The sequence below is a fragment of the Ornithorhynchus anatinus genome, chromosome 2, assembly GCF_004115215.2.
Source record: "Ornithorhynchus anatinus isolate Pmale09 chromosome 2, mOrnAna1.pri.v4, whole genome shotgun sequence".
In the NCBI taxonomy this organism is placed as follows: Eukaryota; Metazoa; Chordata; class Mammalia; order Monotremata; family Ornithorhynchidae; genus Ornithorhynchus; species Ornithorhynchus anatinus.
In genome coordinates, this window is record NC_041729.1 from 21,323,734 (window position 1) to 21,344,938 (window position 21,205).

The window sequence follows — 21,205 nt, forward strand, 5'->3', positions numbered from 1 at the left end:
GCAAGGCAGCCTTCCTAGGTCAGTCACACTTCTTCTCAAGTCCCACTTGGGGATTTCTTCCCTCAAGACTGACCCGAATGATCTCCTGTTGGATAGTCAGATCTCACAGAGCCTGGGAGCACCGTGCCACCTCCAAGGAAGCAGGGGAAACCTGTTCCCAGAGCCTGGTTGGTGCCTCGGGGAAACAGGCCAGAGCAACATTCCAGAGACACACTGGTCTCTGGGCACATGCTTGCATCCCTGGGCGATCAATACCCCAAGGGTCACAGTGCATGGTACAAATCTATCAAGCAATAGTATTTGATTAGCACCTACTGTGGCCCCACACTGTACTAAGTGGTTGGATGAGTAAAATTGGATTAGTAGACATGATCTCTACCCTAAAGGAATTCAGAGTCTAGTGGGGAAGACACTTCAGGTATAAGGTTGCCATAGTGTCTGAAGATATATGGCTAAGTGTTATGGGGGGAGGGTAGGGGGAGTGGTCAGAGCTGTGAGTACTCACTGCAATGTGGCCTACTGGCTAGAGCACAGGTCTGAAAGTCACAACGACCTGGGTTCTAATTCCTGGATTTGCCACTTGTCTGCTGTGTGACCTTGGGCAAATCACTTTACTTCTCTGTGCCTCAGCTACTTCATCTTTGAGGGATTAAGACTTTAAGCCCTATTTGGTATATAGACTGTAACTGACCTGATTATCTTGTGTCTTCCCCGGGGCTTAGTACAGGGCTTGGTACACAGTAAGCGTTTTACTAATTCCATAAAATAAAATAAAAAAGGTGCTTAGGTGATTCCCAAGTCCTTAATTGGAAACTGAGGGTGGGGAGAGAATGTTAATCAGGGGAGGCCTCCTGGAAGAAATGGGATTTCAGAAGAGCCCTGAAGAGCAGTGGTCTGCTGGATATGAAGGGGATAGGAGCTCCAGGAAGAAGGGAGGGTTGAGACGTATAATAATAATGTTGGTATTTGTTAAGCGCTTACTATGTGCAGAGCACTGTTCTAAGCGCTGGGGGAGATACAGGGTAATCAGGTTGTCCCACGTGAGGCTCACAGTTAATCCCCATTATACAGATGAGGGAACTGAGGCACAGAGAAGTGAAGTGACTCGCCCACAGTCACACAGCTGACAAGTGGCAGATCCGGGAGTCGAACCCATGACCTCTGACTCCAAAGCCCAGGCTCTTTCCACTGAGCCACACTGCTTCTCTATAACCAGTAAGCAGACCACTCTGGACTTGGCCAGACTTGCGGGTCCCAGCTCTCCCTTCTGAGCCGCAACAAGAAGCTCAAACGTGGTCAAATGGATAGAGACTTGCAGCAGCAGCAGGCACAGGGAGGACGGAGGGAGCAACGGGGCTGAGATGAGGGCCAGGCAATGAGCTGAGCCTTTCCTGCCCCTTCTCCCACTCTCTCCCCTCTGTTCCTCGACTTATTAGTGGGAACCAGGAACAAGACCGTAAGAAACAATTTCGCTACTACGGTTGGAAGAAGCACTTCCAACCTTCGGGGAGGGCCCCGGCTATCTGTGCTCAGTCGCTCAGGGCCAAATCCTTTTAGGAAGCCAGGAGGCCATAGGGTGACAGCCACACTGCAGGGCTGGGCTGCCCAAGGCTCAGGAGGTCTGGGTCAGCTCCAGCCAGTCTGCACTCTACTGGCTGTGTAGCCCTTAGTGTCGTCACCTCTCACGAAGCCACTCACCATACCAAATGTCTGTGGAACAAAGCGTCTCTGTGAGCCAGAGAATGGTACGGAACGCAGGGTGGTACAGAGACTTCTTCCAGCCCCTGAGTGGCTCAGAGCCACTCCGCCCAGCCACAGCGCGGCACCGAGTCTTCCCTCCCTCTCAGCCTCAAGGTGGCTCAGAGTCCTCCCACCCAACCAGTGGTTGTAGAGGCTTTACTATCTCCAGCACAGTCTGGCAGACTCTGATGCCTGGGGGAAGACAAGATCATGGAACACAGAGTGCTTGAGAAGCAGAACGGCCTAGTGGATAGAGCATGGGCCTATGGAGACGGAAGGACCTGGGTTCTAATTCTACTTCTGACACTAGTCTGTTGTGTGACTTTGGGCAAATCGCTTGACTTCTCCGTGCCTCAGTTCCCTCATCTGTAAAGTGGGGATTAAGAGTGTAAGCCCCATGTGGGACATGGACTGTGTCCAACTTGATTAGCTTAATAGTAATGACAATAATAATCATGGTATTTAGTAATAATGATGGTATGTGTTTAGCACTTACTACGAGCCTTGCGCCGTTCTAAGTGTTGGGGTAGATACAAGGTAATCAGGTTGGACACAGTCACTGCCCCACATGGGGCTCACAGTCTCAATCCCCATTTTACAGATGAGGTAACTGAAGCACAGAGAAGTGAAGTGACTTGCCTAAGGTCACACAGCAAAGTAGCAGAGCCAGGATTAGAACAAGACTACTGACTCCCGGGCTCGTACTCTTGCCACTGTGTCTTGCTGCTGCACCTACCCCAGCTATTAATAAAGTTCCTGGAAAATAGTAAGTGCTTGACAAATACCATAGAAAAGTACAGTGCTTGGTACATAGTAAGCGCTTAGCAAGTACCACCATTATTATTACACACACAATTGTGGGTTCCTGTGGCAGCTACCCAGCACCTCTGTTCGAAGAAACACAAAGCATTTCATGGTCTCATTTGTTCTCACCACCTCTATTAATTCCAAGAGAAAAACTCTCCTCTGGGTCCCCAAGTCTAAACAGGCAAAGAAGGAGCCTCACCCTAATTTAGATGGGGCGAGGCAGGGTGAGGTTGGATGGTGAAGCAGGGGATAGGTCCACCCATACTGAGGTTCCAGAGACAGTGAGGACTGCCCAGATGGGAAAACTGGGGGAAGGGAGCTCATGAGGTCACGCAGTTCTGCACCGAGTCCCCGGAGGGTTACCCCCAAACCCTCTCAGGCTGAGGCCGCCACGCTATCCTTAAACATTTCCAGAGGCAGAGGAATCACAACCTCCTTAGTGACCCATTCCGGGACACATCAACACTGGACAAGCAGCATGACCGTGTGGAAAGGGCTCGGGCCCGGGAGTCAGGAGACCTGGGTTCTTATCCCGGCTCTGTCCCTTTCTGCTGTGTGAGTCACTTCACTTCTTTGTGCCTCAGTTTCCTCATCAGTAAAATGGGGATTAGATTCCTGCTTTCTCTTGCCCTTGGAAGGTGAGCCCCATGTGGAACAGGGACCGTGTATGATGTCATTGTATTACATCTATTCCAGAACTCAGCATCAAAGTAAGCACTTAACAAATATCACTAATATTATAATTACCCATAGTAAGGTCTCTCTTCCGCCTCACCCCAATCACTTCTATTTTAATTTAAGTCCAGTTCTCCATGTTCGATAGTCAGTGGAACTGGAGAATCCGTCAGTCAGTCTGTAGTATTTATTGAGCTCTTACTGTGTGCTGAGCACTGAGCTAAAATAAAATTATATTTGATGAACGTCATGTCATGGGAAAGCAAAGCCTCTGCCTGGATCCAGAGAAGCCCAAAGTGAGTCACAGTAGTTCCTCCAGCATCCACTGGGCTACTGTCAAGTCTGGATGGATCACCAGTGTGACTCCACATGACACTGCCAGGGAGGTAGGGGTGTGAGTGGGTGTGAGGTGAGGGGATGAGTGGGTGTTTGGGCAAGTGTATGCACAAATGTGCCTGTATCAACCGACGAACACCTGCGTGTGAGCTGGTCCCAGAGCCAGCCGGCTATCTACCCACCTCCCTGTTTCCCGCTTGGCTGTTTGTATGATGGTGGCTGTCAACAAGCCATAACTAAGTGACCCCCAAAACCGACCCCCTGTCGGGTTGGTAGATTAAGTGTGTAATGCCAATTACTGCCTAAATCTCGGGAGCCAATGGATTATCAATGGGTGGAATGCAGTGAAATCTAATAAAAGCCAATGTAACTGCCCAAATCAAATCCTATTAGGGTAAGTGGATTGGCGCTTATTGGCTCAATAGAGGGTTCACCCTGCCAATGTGGAAGAAATGGATTATGTGCGTTTTGGGGCAGCTAGGGAATTAATTCATCCTGAACACGAGTTGTAATTCAACGCACTGCAGCATCCATGGAAAGCCAGCAGCAAAAAGGTCAAACGGCCTTTATAATTATGGACAAGTCTCTTTGAGAAATTTAGCAGGATTTCAGAAATCCCCTGCGACAGATCGATTCAGGCCTATGGGGTTTAGTGTCCTTAGTGGAATGGCCCAATCACAGTTAAACTCAGACAATACCCCAAAGCCCAGTGATTTTGCAACCGTGCTGTTGGTAGGGGCTTCTATGTGAGGGACTTAGTGGTGACTAATGAGCCAGAAAGAGCTGGCCTGCAAACTGGGGGCTAACTCAATACCTTGCATTGCTGGAAGAGATGGCAGCCTGTCCAGGCCAAAGGGGCCCCAGTTTGAAATTGTGGGGACTCTGCATTCAGATGGTTTGAATGAGTGCAGAGTGTATGTGTGTGCATTCGTGCATGCCTGAACATGTGTGCAAGAGCTGTGAACTAGTATTGCTAGAGCAACCCCTCTGGAAGGAATCTGACCGTGGATAGCTGGAGGAAGGGAGCTGAGACAGGTGTGGTACCAAAGACACCTCAATTAATCTACAGAAACAATCAACTAAACACTCCTTGCTAGGGGCCCCAGACAAAGCCTCTTGATGGAGGGTCTGGGGCTTGCAATGGAAGCCTGGGTCAAGCCAGATACTGAGAAGCAGCATGGAGTAGTGGATGGAACTCAGGCTTGGGAGTCACAAGGTCATGGATTCTAATCCCACCTCCATCACTTGTCTGCTGTTTGATCTAGGGCAAGTCACTTTATGTCCCTGTGCCTCAGTTACTTCTTCTATAAAATGGGGATCGAGATTGTGAGCCCCACTTGGGACAGGGACTGTGTCCAACCCGATTTGCTTGTATCCACCCCAGCGCTTAGTAGAATGGCTGGAACATAGTAAGCGCTTAATAAATACCATAATTATTATTATTATACTCAGGTTCCTTCCAGCTTCCCTCCAAACACTGAAGCAGGACAATCAGTGGCTGATAGAGCGAGTCTGTTCTGGATTTCCCCAAAGATGCCTGATGATATGTGAACTAGAAGGACGTTGTGAAAGTCAGATCCATTAGGAAGGATCATGTTCCCTGTATTTTTAAAAGATGTGGAGAAACTGGAGGGGGGAACAGAGAAAAGCCCTAAGAACAATCCAAGGGTGCCAAAGAATATTAATTAAGTGGTTACCACACGTGAAGCACTATACTAAGCCCTGAGGTAGATTTAAGATCATCAGATCAGACGTGGTCCCTGTCTCACTTGGGGCTCCGGAGGGAGAATGGGTATTTAAATCTCCATTTTACAGATGAGGAAACTGAGGCACCAAAAAACTAAGTGATTTGCCCAAGGTCACACAGCAGGCAAGTCACAGCGTCAGAATTGGAACCCTGGCTTCCTGACTTCCAGGATCCTGCTCTTTCCACCGAGGACACTCTGCTTCTCCCATAGAGTAAATTAGGCCCTCCAAAGTAAGATTATAGGACTTGGGGTGAGTCTAGACAGGAGAGGAGAAGGCTAAAGAGGTGACTCAGTATCAGTCTTCAAACCTATGAAAAGCTTTGACAAAAAGAATACTGACTGTGGCTATACATTATCACTGAAGGGTGAGCAAGAGGAAATGGTTTAAACTAATCAGTGGGGAACATTTTTTTTGGAATGGTAATTGTTAAGTGCTTACTATTTGCCAGGAACTGAACTAAGTGCTGAGGGAGACACAGACTAATCAGGTTGGACCCAGTCCATGTCCCCCATGGGGCTCACAGTCTTAATGTCCAATTTACAGAAGAGGTAACTGAGGCACAGAGAAGTTGAGCGATTTGCCCAAGGTCACCCAGGAGAGAAGTAGAAGAGTCTGAATTAGAACCCAAGTCTTTCTGACTCCCAGACCCATGCTCTATCCACTAGGCCACACTGCTTCAAGGTTAAGGTCACATAGCCGATGTGACAAGTGGCAGAGTCACTTGCCTGCCCTTGCCTTTTCAAGCTCAAGTTAATGTAGAAATGATAGATCTGCAGCCTTCAGATTCTGAGAACATACCGGTAATTCCACCCAAATTACCATAAATTCTGCTCTGATCCTCAGAACCTTTTATGAAGCATGAGAAGTTTCTAAGGGAAATCAACTCTATGCCTTCAGCAAGTTCCACAAAGGTAATGTTTCCAGGGCATCAGGTTCTGCCCAACAAATTGTTGTTGTTATTTTACATACAAAACGTACTGCGGCCTGGTGGAAAGAGAACAAGACTGCTAATCCAGGCTCTGCTATTCCCTGCTGTGTGTCCTCGGTCAAGTTACTTGATTTCTCTGAGCCTCAGTTTTCTCATCTGTAAAATAGAGATTAAATAACTGCTCTCTCTCTCCCTTAGATGTTGAGCCCAATGTGGTACAAGGACTAAGTCTGTCTGATCTGACTGCACTAAATCTACCCCCAACACTCACTGCAGTGCTTAGCACATAGTAAACACTTTAACAAATGTCACTATTTTATCATTATTATTGTTACTAATAAAACTTCCCAGGAAGATTTGATGTTAAAAAGACTCATAAAACACAAAGACTCATAAAACATTAGCTCAAAGACCGACCTAAACACCAATTCAAGACATTTTAAAAAAGGCTAGGATACAAGGGGTTCATGATAATCCCTGATGCTTGGAATTGGAACTTGAGGTGAGATTTGCAGAATCTGTGCCTGGGTGGGACAGAATGCTATATGTATATTAAATTTTGTTTTTCCTGCCACTCCAAAGAACACAGTTCTTTGAGGGCTGGGAATGTGATTTCTTACTTGAATTCCTCACAGGGCCCAGGTAAGTGCTCAGCACAAAGAAAGCAGTCCCAAATGGTGTGGTAATGGCACCCTTCTGGAGAGTGAGGGAAAGACATTTCCCATCTGTAGCCACTCTAATTCAGCCTCCAAGTCACCTGCCAGAGCTGGCCAAACCATAGCTAGACTGACCTGCAGCATCTCTGCTGCTCCCTTCTCCCTAACTCCTGAGCTTCCTTGGGTTCTTTTTGTTTGAAAAAGGTGAAAAAAACCCATGTGTAGCATCTTGGAAGAAGGGTACATCTCCCTATACAATTTTGTGCTGATTAAAAGAAAAGAAAAAAAAACCAGCACCAAAAAAACCCAACCAAACCAAAAAACCCCAGGGAGTGATTCAAACTTTATTTCACAGCCTAGTTTTTGAGTGGTCTTTCCACTCCAGGCTCTTCAAATCACCTTGAAAAAGGGCACAAGTCAACTAGCTGTCTTAAATTAAGAAAATGCAACATTTTTAGTCCGTCTCCTGAGCCTAATGGAAAAGAGCTCAGGAATGGGAGTCAGAAGACCTGGGTTCTAAATCTGACTCTGCCACTTGGCAGTTGTGTGACTCTGGGCAAATCACATTTTACAGTGTTCTCATCTGTAAAATGGAGATTAAATACCTGCTCCTCCTCCCCCTTAATCTGAGCCACATATAGAACAGGGGCTGTGTCAGATATGACAAAAAGTCCTCAATATTGGCTTTAAAGCTCTCCATCACCTCACCCCCTCTTACCTCATCTTGCTTCTCTCCTTCTACAACCCAGCCCGCACACTTTGTTCCTCTGGTGATAACCTTCTCATTGTGCCTCGATCTTGCCTGCCTCAGCACTGACCCCTGGCCCATATCCTACCTCTGGCCTGGAACACTCTCCCTCCTCAAATCCACCAGATAATCACTCTCCCTGCCTTCAAAGCCCTGCTGAAGGCGCAACTCCTCCAAGAGCACTTCCCAGACTAAGCCCCACTTCTCCTCATCTCCCACTCTCTTCTGTGTCTCCCTGATTTGCTCCCTTTGCTCTTCCCCTCTCCTTGCCCGACAGCACTTAAGTATATATCTGTAATTTTATTTATTTATATTGATGCTTGTTTACTTGTATTGATGTCTTGATGCCTGTATAGTATAGTGCTCTGCGCACAGTAAGCGCTTAGTAAATATAATTGAATGGATGAATACCCCAGCACTTAGCACAGTGCTTGGCACAGAGCAAGCACCAAAAAATACCATAATTATTAATTATTATTGTTCTTTTTATCACTGGGCAATCAATCTCCCCAGGATGATAGACTCCACTAACCGCCTTGTGGTTCTGACCTCAACAGAAATCACATCATCAATGGTATTAATTAAGCGCTTACTATTGGTAGAGCACTGTACTAAGTGCTTGGGAGAGTACAATACAAGAGGCGATTCCAGGGTATGACAGAATGTTGAGCTTAATGGGAATGGGAGAAGAAAAGTTGAAAAACTACAGTACTCTGGACTGAACAATATCCCTGGTACTAATGAGCAAAGAAATGCAATGTCACTGATTTCATAGTTTTAAGTGGCTCTTTTCTTTTTCAAGTGTTGCTGACTTCAAGAAAGGAGAGATTAGCCCATTTTTCATGAGCTGCTCCTACTTACATATGTCATTAAAGAAGATTCCGGTAAAAGAGTTTCTGTTCAAATCGTTTTCTCCAGTGTTCTTGTCTTAAACCTAAAATGACTCTGTATAATTGGATTTGAAATTACAACAAAGTGCTTCATCATGAGAATAAAGGAGTTTTCCATTTGGAGTTTAATCACTGAAGGCCAAAGAGAAAAGAGCCCCAAGTGTAGGATTAAAGCAGTGCAGAGCACTGAGATCCTAACCTAGGCAGAGAATATAAAATGGACTCTGGAATAAATGAATTCTGGAGAGCAAGAACAACTGCAATTCAGTTAAATCCAAGGATATTTTCCCTCGAAAAAATTATTGTTGGTCCTTCTCCTTCCCCTTTTAAAAGGGCTATGACCTATATTTAAAGATACCCACACTGGCAGACCTGCATGGATTCACACTCATACATGTTTCCCTGTAAGATACTCAAATAAGCTTCTGGACCCAAATTCAGAGTGTCTCATTTAACCTAAATGGCATTTAATGCAAGTGGCTTTAAATGAGGTGAGGGAGTTTTATCTGTTCATTGAAATCTTCACCCTGCAGACCTAGCCATAAATGGCGGGAAAGCTTGCTTCAATTCTCATATCTCCTCTGCAGTAGGCTCTACCAGGTATCCCAGTTGAGCCCCTTGACACTAGCTGAACAGAGCACAATCTAAGCTTTTTGAGGATGCTTTTGTTCAAAACTGCATCCAATTCAAGTAACAGTCCCAATGTTTCACTTTCAATAACTGTCGGCATCTGGGCCACCCATTCCCTGCACTGGCTACGTGACTATAACCTTCAGTGTTTTCTTCATTCCCACTCTGGGCTCCATGGCCCAGGATGATTGACTCTTATCAGCCTGTGACTCTTCTCTTTGCAGGTGTGCAGGGCCCAGCTCGACCACAATCTTGCTAGCACGGATGCAGTTATTTAATATCCAATTTTTTTTAAAAAAACAACCAAAATCTATTTTTGCTTAGCATAGGTCATCCTGAGCCAGAGCCTCTGGTGTTCTCCCTGATGAGCTCCTCAGGCTACTCATAATGATAACAGTAATGATGATAATGATAGTAATTGTGATATTTAAGTGCTTACCAGGTGCCAAGTACTGTACTAAGTGCTATGGTAGATACAAGATAATCAGGTCCCACATGAGACTAACAGTCTACATAGGAGGGAGAATAGGTATTGAATCCCCATTTTGCAGATGAGGGAATTGAGGCACTGAGAAGTGAAGTGACTTGCCACAATGTCCCACAGCAGACAAGTAACGGGGTCAAGATTAGAACCCATGACCTTCAGATTCCCAGACCCGTGTTCTATCCACCATGCCATGCTGTTTCTTGCTCTGTCCACAATAAGCTCTTAATAGATACTATTACAATTTCAGTGCTCTGTACAGATTAAGTGCTCAATAAATGCTATTGATTGATTGTCAGTTAGAAAAGACATAAAATCAAGCAGCTGGTGGTACCACTGGGCTCCAGACCCAATGCCCAACCCAGTGCCCAGGATCTGGACTTTGGAAAAGATCCTAGGTTGGGTAGTTAAGACTTCCTGAGCATCCCTAACCTGAACAAGAGAAAGCGACCGGCTACTCATTCCTGGGGGTTGGACGCCGCTCACCTGTTCGCAGAGTGAACGGAAGCCCAGCTCGTCCATCCGGTCGAGTTCGTAGGTCTCCCCAAGCAGGGGGTTGAAGGGCTTGGCTGTACGGTGGATGGTGGTCGAGTAGGAAGACACCGAAAATGCGGCCACAAAGCACATCTGCTCTGTCGAGTTCTCGCACTTGACAGCTTTGTCCAGCAGCTCGTGGTACTCCAAATCCTCAGTCAGCCGCTGGAGCATGGACAGGGGCTCATTGAAATTCACCTAAGGGAAGAACAGATTGTTGCCTGGCGCTGTTTGGAGCGGAGAGGGGTGAAGGGGATGAGGCTTGGCCAATGGGTCTTCTGTTGATTTTCATTGGGTTGGACATGAATGCTCAAACTCACCGTGCTCGCCCAAGGTCAACTGAGATCCACTCCACACGACAAACAGTGGCTAGCGAACTTCCCTGGCAGGGATGGGAAATGGCTCACTAAAACATGGGAGGATTGGGTCCACAATCTGCAACCGACTGAGGTGGAGTTCAGTGAAATGATCTCACCCAGGAGACTAATTGGAGTTCTGACTAAATAGGGTATTAGTGTGCCTGTTTGTTATTTCATTTATTTATTTATTCATTTATTCATTCACTGGTATTTGATGGGTGCCTATTTATGCAGAGCACTCTACTAAGCACTGGGGAGGAGAATAAGGATGACGATTCAGACAGAGTCCCCGGTCCACAGTGAACTCACGATCCAAGCGCAAGGGGAAAGAAGGTGGTTGCAGACAGGCACATAAGGAAAGGCAGAAAGGATAAAAACAGTGAAACGAGATAAAAACAGGGGCAACTACAAAAAGGAGTTGCAGAACAAAGCATCTAGGAGAGGTGATTTTCAAGCTCCTCCATGTTCAGGCAAGGCAGTCCAGGCTCCAACGATCACGGTGGCTACAGCAGTCACGGCCTTCCAACATCCTTGACTCAGCCCTCCCATTCAATCTGCATATTCCATCTGAAACCAAATCCTACTGGATTCACATCTCTAGAATCCCAACTTTCCACTCCATCCAAACCGCTATCATGCTGACCCGGGCGCTTATCATATCCCACCTGCATCAGCCTCCTTGCTGATGTCCATATCTCCTGCCTCTCCCCTATCGAGCCCATACTTCACTCTGCTGCCCAGATAGTTTTTAAAAAATGGTTCAGTCCACATCTCCCCACTCCTTAAAAACTGCCAACACTTGCCCATCCACTTTCTCATCACAGGAAACTCCTTACCATCGGTTTTAAGGCGCTCAATCAGCTCTCTCCTTCCTACCTCACCTCGCTGATCTCCTTCTACAGTCCATACAGGCAGACAAGCCTTATCTGTAATTCATTTTAGGCCCTGTCTCACCCCTGCTGGACTGTAAGCTTCTTGAGGGCAGGGATAATGTCTAATAAGTGCATTGAACTCTTCTAAACCATTAGTACAGTGTTCTGTACAGATTAAGTTTTCAGGAAATACAATTTCTTGACCGACTGAGCATGTGATGTGGGCAGACATCTTTCCAGATTGCTTTTAACAGCAGCTCCCACCTCCACTTCCCCCCATGACAAGAACCTAATCTTTCCTTCGATTCCTCAGTATGGATGGCTGAAAGCCTGGGCTGTTCAGAAACAGCAGGAGCAAGGTGACAAAGTGAGTGGACCGTAACTTGATTCCTAGAAGAAACAAAAATGCTCCTTATTCTGATTTTCTCCTCTGTCCTTGCCAATTTCTCTCTAGCATTCTGTCCTAGTGGGCATAGAGCATAGAAGCAGAATGGCTTAGTGGAAAGAGCATGGGCTTCGGAGTCAGCAGTCAAGGGTTCTAATCCCAGCTCTTCCACTTGCCGGCTGTGTGACTTTGGGCGAATCACTTAATTTCTCTGTGCTTCAGTTACCTCATCTGTTAAAAGGGGATTAAGACTGTGAACCCCACGTGGGAGAGCCTGATAACTCAGCGTGGCTCAGTGGAAAGAGCATGGGCTTGGGAGCCAGAGGTCATGGGTTTGAATCCCGGCTCTGCCACTTGTCAGCTGTGTGACTGTGGGCAAGTCACTTCATTTCTCTGGGCCTCAGTTCCCTCATCTGTAAAACGGGGATTAAGACTGTGAGTCTCATGTGGGACAACCTGATTACCCTGTATCTACCCCAGTGCTTAGAACAGTGGTCTGCACATAGTAAGCGCTTAACAAATACCCACATTATTATCTACCCCAGCACTTAGAACAATCTTGGCACATAGTAAATGCTTAACAAATATCATTATTACTATTACTATTATAGTGAAGTGGAAAGAGCACAGGCCTGGGAATCAGAAGTTCATGGGTTGTAATCCTAGCTCTGCCACTTGTCTGCTATGTGACCTAGGGCAAGTCACTTCACTGGGCCTCATCTGTAACATGGGGATTGAGACTGTGAGCCCCTCAGGGGACAGGGACTCTGTCCAACTCAATAAGCTTGTATCCACCCCAGCACTTAGTACAGTGCTAGGCACATAGTAAGTGCTTAATAAATACAGAGAAGCAGTGTGGCTTAGTGGAAAGAGCACGGGTTTGGGAGTCAGAGGTTGTGGGTTCTAATCCCGTTTCTGCCACTTATCAGATGTATGACTTTGGGCAAGTCACTTTACTTCTCTGTGCCTCAGTTACCTCATCTGTAAAATGGGGATTAAGACTGTGAGCCCCACGTGGACAATCTGATTACTTTGTATTTATCCCAGAGCTTAAAACAGTGTTTGGCACATAGTAAGCAGTTAACAAATACTATTTTTTTATTATTATTATTATCTGAACTGGTCTAATGAGTAAGGTTTTCTCTGGGAGTGAAGTAGATTCTTTAGGAAAAACATTAATTCTTTCATGCTACCAGGGAACCATTTAGTTCAATGGAGCCAGAATGACAGAGTTAATCCTCCTCATCCTTCGCTACTTGTTTCTTTGTAAGTATCCTCCTTTAGACCGGAAACTTGTTGGGGGCCGGGAAAGTGTTTACCAACTGTGTTGTACTGTACTCTCCCAAGTGCTTAGTACAGTGCTCTGCACTCAATATTGATTGCTTAATTGATACTTGCTGCAATAGCATTACTTGCACCCCGTTAGACTGTAAATTCCTTTAGGGCAGGGATTGTGTGTACCTACTGCATTGTACTCTCCCAAATGCTTAGTACAGTGCTCTGTACACAGTAAGCACTCAAATATCTTAGACTGATCAACTGGTAAGTGGGATATTTTACTTGTTCAACCCTGCAACACCACACAAAATATCTACCCCCTTCAGTAGTTCCACATTTCTGTGTGAGATGATTAAATTTTACTAATTAACTATCTGGAGGTGGGGGGGGGGGGGCAGCAGGGAAGGTTTACAGCCAGTGGAACTGGCTATTGATTAACCTTGAGGAGGACAAGTCCCAGAGCACTACATAGACTGATCCCCAGTGTTATTCGATGGGGTTCAAGGTCCTACACTCAAGAACTGATTTTCTAAAACCCAGACACTTAATAACAATTGGCTTTCCAAACTGGGGTTGAATTCCAAAGGACACAAATGCTCACCACATGCAGAATTGTGTCATCATCTCATATTGTAGCTTTCGCCTGCAAAGACTCAGAGTTAAGTATCAGCCTCAGGATCTCCTACACATACTCTGCTGTGACAGACCTTCACAGCAGATCTGACCAGAAGAAAATGTTTCTGGGCGGGTTACTGTCTGAGACGAATGATTCCCTAAGAGTGAGTCCCCCCCGCCCCCCGTGCTTTCTTCTGAGGGCTGATTCTGTCTCCGTCATTCCGTGGCAAAGAATCCGGGATGATGATGAGGGAGGGCCAGGTGTTGGATGCCAGGACATCATGCCTGTTCTCTTCAATTTTCCACTATTGCATATGGACTTGCACCACCAGATGGGATGATGGATGGAATGGCGACCACAGATCCACTGAGGGAACATCTGTCAGACTTCCTGTTCAGACAGCCTCAGCCATGTCGTCGTGTGCCGCAAATGCTCTACCCAGCAAATTGCTTCCGCCCATCTCTCGGCTCCTCTAAATAAATCCTGATTAAATTCTCATCTCTCTCGCCCCCTCCTCCTGCTCAGGGCCCTCTCCAGCTGGTGGAAATCCAGGCACCAGTTCAACTTCTGCCATTCCGAATTCACTCTGTCCTGTGACAACTCAGTTCTCTATTCTGCTAGCCAACTTTTCTGTTCTAGTCAGTTCTTGTATTTCTCCTCCATTGCCTCCTATCGCCACAACCTTTGCCACACTTTAACTCTCCCTTGAAGCCCCCCACTGCCTCCCCTCCAATCCACGATGACCTCACGAGCCCATTCAAACCCATGTCTTGATTCCCAGTACCATGCTCTTGCCACCAGGCCATGCGTCTCCCCTGATTTGAGACTTCCAAAAGGGCTAGATGGGCTAGCTCTTTCTAGATCAGTGGTTCCCAAGCTCTGATGTCCAGGACATATTGTCACTTTTTGTACCCAACTCCACAGAGCCCGTTTTGATATTTATGTCCATTTTTTCCCCTTCCTGCCCAGCAGCTGGAGTTTTTACCTTCCCCACACCTCCTGACCACCACTCTTTCTGCCTCCCTCCTCTCCCCCACCAACTCTATTCCTTCCAACTGAGAATTAATGAACTGTGGCATTTGTTCAGCTCTGACTCTGTGCCAAGCACTGTCCTAAGTACTCTCTCCACCACCCAAAACTTCCACCCAAGGAATCACCAGACCTTGAGACTCCTTTTGTACCCCTGGTGGTTTCCCATTCTGGGCCTACCCCTCCCTCAACGAAGGTAGGTCTGGAATTTGGAGTCCAGAGTCCTGAGCTCTAGTTCCAACCCCAATGCTGCTTGGGTAGACCAGGGCAAGTCTTTAAACCTCTCTGAGCCTCGTTTTCCTCATCTGTAAAATGGGGATAATGTAGACTATGAACCCTATGTGGGACAGGGATTGGGTCTGATCTCATAACTTTGTATCTAGTCCAGGATTTAACATATAGAAATCCTTTAGTAAGTGTCATAATAGTAATAACAGTCACTATTATAAGACAAGCGCATGTCTTGGTCAGCTTTGAGGAGCTCAGGCTTTCCTTCTGAGTCTGGTGTTCCCAGTCAGGACCAGCAGGAGGGCTGGTAGACTCAGAACAAGAAGACGCAAAGATTTATATTACAGGTTAGGATCCAAAAGACTCTTGACTTGTCTCCCCTCCCCACTTTACATACCTACCTCCCAAATCCAGTAGCACAAAACCAAACAACGCTTCCTCTGCTCACCCCCAAGTCTTTGCTTTTTCTAGTCCTGCCAAGTCCTCCTCAGGGCAGGGATACCCAGACTTCTAAACAAACTTGACGTTGATTTGGGGGTATGTGCTGTGAGGTTGAGAGGGGCTTTTTTAACCAAAGAGATCACCTTGCCATCTTCAAATGACCAGATTTCAATACTGTAGATAACATTTCAGACTCAAGAGCCAATTACAACCAAATACAAAGTGCTCTCTCCTAAATTAGAACTGCAAATTCACTCATTTGATTATCTAATGGCTGTGAACAGCGGCAGCTGTGGCGGGGGAGCTGGGCCAGGCTGGGCCGGGCTGGGCTCGGCTGGGCTCCCAGGAAGGCAAACCCACGAGAGCTGCTCAATTACTTCTCTGATTTAAAAAAAAATCTCATAGTTAAAAAAAGACTCTGCTCTAAGGCTTTTGGGTAATATTCTTTTCCCCATTTCAAAGGTAACAAGGATTTCTATAGCACCCCTCCCTCCAGGAACTTAAAGCAGTTTTTGCTGTCCTCATGCCTCCACCCTGCTGTTGCACACAGAGTACTGTCCCCATTTTACAGCTTGAGAAACTGAGGCTCCCAAAGGTGAAAAAGCAGCAGGACGTAGTGGATAGAGCACGGGCCTTAAAGTCAGTAGGTCACAGGCTCTAATCCTGCTTCTGACACTTGCCTGTTATGTGACCTTGGGCAAGTCACGTCACTTCTCTGGCCCTCAGTTACCTCAACTGTAAAATGGGAATTGAGACTGTGAAGCCCCACATGGGACAGGGACTGAGTCCAACCTGATTTGCTTGTATACACCCCAGTGCTTAGTACAGTGCCTGGCACATAGTAAGTGCTTAACAAATACCAATTTGTTTGTTTTTTTTTTTAAATGACTTCCCAACTTCCATGGTAAGTCAGTGGCAGAGCTGGAGGTAGAATTTAAAGATCCTGAATCATGCCCACAACTCTTTCCATAGCGCATCAGTGCTCTCCTCTGTCAAGCTCGATTCAATTTCTGGATTGTTTTGCTTTTGTCTTCTCTTGTCTTAGCAGACCTATCACCACTAAAACAGTACTGACCTTTCCTCCTTGTGGGGAGGGAACGTGTCACTTCATCATTTGCTATTTTCATTCTCTATTTCTCAAAGCAGGCGCTCAATAATGTTACTACTATTACTTTGCCAGGTTTAAATAAGATTCCTGTTTACCCAGTTAGGGCCAGGATTTCAGAGTCAATAAATGATACTAGTTTTCTTAATGGTACTATGGTTCTCGGGATGGTAACGGTAACATGTATTGGCCTTCTCTCTTTCTCACACTTAGAACCTGGCAGTTATTGCTCTTGCCCCTACAAGTCTCAGAAGGGGCATTGCAAGGGGGCAGGGATCTTGCACACACGAATGGTAGGAACTTTGAAACCAACACAGTGGTCCCTGAGCAGCCCTTAGGGGAATCCCACTGGGTTGGTGGTACCCCAGCAGAAGTGAGACCATAGCTACTTCTTGAACACTGGACTGGAACTGGCCATGGGGGCTGTCTGGGCTTCAGGTCTCTGGTTCCTGCAAAATGCTACAATCCGGCAGTCCAAATGCCTCCATCTGTTTCCCAATCAATGCCCACCTAGAGCTATGTGAAACTGACTGAACTGAAATTCGCTTAAGAACTGTTGAAGAAAAACAAGAGGGTCGCAACAGAACTGACTCCAAGCCAATAAGTTGCAGTTCTCCTCATCATCCACCAGCCCTTGGGCCGGATGACTCTGGGACTCCATTACATTTCTCAAGAAGCCAAAGTCACCACCTGCTTCCTGAAGAACTGGGCACCTCTAATTCCTATCCCCGTTTTTTCCTATCTCCACTTTAACAAAAGATTTCCAAGTTTACAACTCAAGGGACAGGACAGGCACATCCCATAGGGAAAATCCCCGGAGCAGCACCCGTGCAGCCCGGAAGCTCAAATGCAACAAGCTGCATGGCTGTAACCGGCTACCGAATGTCCAGGACAGCCTCCTCCACCTGAGGAGAGGTAGAAAGACATGGGTGCGGGCACTGGCAGGCCCCGTGGAAGTTGGCACACATTCCTGTCCATCCCCCTTTCTGTCCCTGTGTCTGTCCCCATGTCCGTCCAGGCGGCGCATCCACCCATAGCATCCAACAAAGGTTACAACAGAATTTTTACCTGAGTGGCAGATGAATATTTGTCAGTTTACCAAGGACTGAGCCACAGCAGAGATCATCTCCTTGGCTTCCCCTTTTCAAGGTGACAGCCCTATCAAGGCCTCATTGGATTGATTTTCCAGGTTTGAGACAATGCCGAGACGTGTCCTTGACAACATCTGAGCCCCAGTTCACCCTCCCCTAGTTTCCAACAAGGCTATGGGTGACTGGTTAGGTCAGAGCTTGTTTGTCTGGAGCCTTGGATCTCACCTGCCTGCCTCAAGATCTCTCATCCTGCAAGGGAGCCAGGGATTCAATTGGTAATAGGCAGATGAGGTCTACCTCATCGGCAGCGAAATTCCTGGTGCCAAACAGCAGAGAACCTTTTAGAGAAGTGGGAAATTGCCTAACCAGACAAAACTCCAAGGTCCAGAAAAATCCCAGAGAGCAGAGATCCAGGGTCAAAACTTTCACCTATTAGAGGCACAGCGGAAGGGGATGTCAGCAAAACTCGGGCCACACACTATCACCTCTCTGAGCAGTGCAGGCTGTGGGGTGCCATGGAGAAGAAGCCCCACCCAGGGCAGGAGCCCCCTTTTTCCCACGTTTAGAAAGACAGGAGGGAGGGTCATGGTGCAGGGGTTGGAGATGTGAGGAGCTCAAAGAGTTGAGGCCCATTTCCTCCCAGTGACTATCTTTATTGGTGTTTTCCTCTCTGGGTCAATCAGTCAATCAGTGGTATTTATTGAGCGCTTACTGTGTGCAAAGCACTCTACTAAGCGCTTGGGAGAGTACAGTACAACAGAGTTTGAAGTCACATACTCTGCCCTCTAGGCTGGTCCTTTCCCTTTCCTCTTCCCTTTAGCTTGTGAGCCCCTTACAGGTCAGCCACTCATTGAAATAGGGTCTGGGGAGTGTCGTCATAGCATTAATAATGACGATGATAATAATAGTTATTATTATTCTTATTATGGTTTTTTTTTAAGCACATACTATGTGCCAGGCACTGTACTAAGTGCTGGGATAGATACAAATTTGTCAGGTAGGACACAGTCTCTGTCCTTCATGGAGCTCACAGTCTTACTCCCCATTTTACAGATGAGGTACCTGTGGCCCAGAGAAGTGAAGTGACTTGCCCAAGGTCACACAGCAGACAAGTGGTGGAGTCGGGATTAGAACCCAGGTCCTTCTGATTCCCAGGCCCACGCTCCATCCACTAGGCCCCGCTGCACTGACTGCAGGGCTTCAAACTCTACATTGGCACTTAGTAGTGAGATGCTCTCACTGAATATTAACTTGGGGTTCTCCCCGAAAACCCCCGCTAGGCAACTGGACAGTCTGAGCACCTCCAAATAAGAATAATAACTGGGGAATCTGTTAGGCATTTACTATGGGCCAAGCTCTATACTAAGTGCTGGGTTAGAGATAAGACAATCTGGTTGGATTCAGTCCCTGTCCCACATGAGGCTCACAGTCTGCACAGGAATGTGCATTGAAGCAGCACGGCATAGTGGATAGAGCACAGGCCTGGGATTCCCAAGGTCATGGTTTCTAATCCTAGCTCCTCCACTTGTCTGCTGTGTGACCTTGGACAAGTCACTGCACTTTTCAGTCCTTGAGGAGTTTTCTGTGCTTTACAGGTTTTTAAAAATCTAAAATTCCCAGTGTTCCTATGAAGAAGACAGGGAGCACTTATCACATAAGCCCTACAACACTTATGTACATATCCATAATATATTATTTCTATTAATGTCCGTCTCCTCCTCTAGAACGAAAGTTCACTGTGGGCAGGGAATGTGTCTACCAGCTCTGTTATATTGTACTCCCCCACGCGCTTAGTACAATGCGCTGCACATAGTAAGTGCTCAATAAATACAATTGGGAGCAAATCTCGTGCAAGATTAGAAAACAGGCACCACGGGGATTGAGACAGTGAACCCCAACTGGGACAAGGGACGGTGTCCAACCTGATTTTCTTGTAACCACCCCAGTGCTTAGTATAATGCCTGGCACATAGTAAGCACTCAACAAATACCATAAAACTACTACTATTAATTATTATTAACCAAAGCGAGCTGCCTCTAATGACTCAGTTAAAAATACAAAAGCAACGAGAACACACAGGATTTTAAGTTCTTCTCCCTCCCCTCTCCCCTCATCCCCCACCAACTCCCCCTCCCTTGCCAGGCCCCTTCCCCTACCCACCCTCCCCCTGGCTCCTCTGCCCCAAGGCCCACACTCACTTACAGGCATGGGGATCTTGGACAGCTCTTTGCCGATGCAGTTTTTCATAATGCTCCAGAGGTTAAGGCTGTAGTTGGGTTTGTTGGGGATGCGAGTTCGCCGCTTGACCTTGGTCTTGGTCGGCTGAGGGCTCTCAAACACCTGGTGGAGGAGGGAGACAAGGACCCGGGCTTCCCATAAATACAGGAAATGAACCGGGATGCTGAGAGGGGCCCCGAAAGCTCTTAGCAGCACTTAGCAGCAAATGGCTTTTCAGGGCAAAGCAGTCTTCCTACACCGAAGGTGACTGATAACCGGGATAATAATAATTATGGTTATTTGGGATGGTTACTGTTACTGTATCTGTTAAGTGCTTACTAGGTGTCAAAGCAGAAGTATCTGCGTCCCGTGTACAAGCCTAAATGGCTACCTCTGAGCATGATCCAAGCTCCCCACGGTTCATCCTGGGGCCGGGCTGCACAGACATCTGCTCCCGCATGGTGACTCAAGCCAGACAAATGTGCCAGGGATAAGAGTTGTGTGCCCCGACTGCCCTGAAATGCCCCTCGATGTGGCCCTTCTCAAACCTCCGTTTCCTCTTGCTTCCAGCTCCACAGAACTTATGCATTCCAGGGATATCCTGGGGGCGGATAGGGTCCACTAGGCCCCAAAGCTGAGTGAAGGGAAGCAGAGCTCTGACAAGGACCCAGACTTTCTGACTCCCAGCCAACTTCTGGTCCACCTGACATCCACCTACTGCTACCTAGGAGGCCTTGTCAATTATTTGCCATCTGCCATCCTACCCACTCTGGCCCACGTTACTCACACTGTCCTCCACGTTCCAGTCATCAGCGGGGCCCCCACTGGCCCCACTCAGGCTGCTGCCAGAACGTCTGTGGAAACAGAGAAAATCATGTGGACCATCAGCCCTTCCACTCCCTGTGCCACACTGGATCCAGAAAGACCCCACCAGGAACTAGAGCCAACGTTCACCTTACCTCTGAATGGGCATTTGCCATGAAACTGTGAAAGAGCAGTAGCAAATAGATCCAAAACCCACATTGAAGAGGAACTTGATCTCAAATGACACTTAGAGTTCAAACAATTACTTGACAGAGCAGTGCAGCCTGGGGCCACTCTGGACAAGTCACAACCCCTTGGTGTGCTGCATAGCAATTACACCCCTTTTTAAATTAAAAAATGGTAATTGCATATGGTATTTGTTGAGAACTACTTTCACAATAATTGTTGTATTTGTTAAGTGCTTACTACATGCCAAGCAATTTTCTAAACCCTGGGATAGATACAAGCTAATCAGGTTGGAAATGGTCCCTTTCCCACATGGGACTCACAGTCTTAATCTCCGTTTTACAGATGAGGTAATTGAGGCACAGAGAAGTGAAGTGACGTCCAAGGTCACACAGCGGACGAGCGGTGGAGCTGGGA

General features: G+C 47.0%; 1 protein-coding gene across 8 annotated transcripts in view; it reads right to left on the minus strand.

The window, feature by feature from the left end:
• The window catches only part of OSBP2 (oxysterol binding protein 2), a 319,410-nt gene that overhangs the window by 17,395 nt on the left and 280,810 nt on the right, over positions 1–21,205 (minus strand). For all 8 annotated transcript variants that reach the window (XM_029055253.2, XM_029055237.2, XM_029055229.2 and 5 more), the window contains 3 exons: positions 20,586–20,652; positions 19,784–19,921; positions 10,130–10,375 (listed from right to left, as the gene is read on the minus strand). In XM_029055253.2, the coding sequence (XP_028911086.1) occupies positions 10,130–10,375; positions 19,784–19,921; positions 20,586–20,652 (451 nt within the window). The remainder of the gene's footprint in view (positions 1–10,129; positions 10,376–19,783; positions 19,922–20,585; positions 20,653–21,205) is intronic.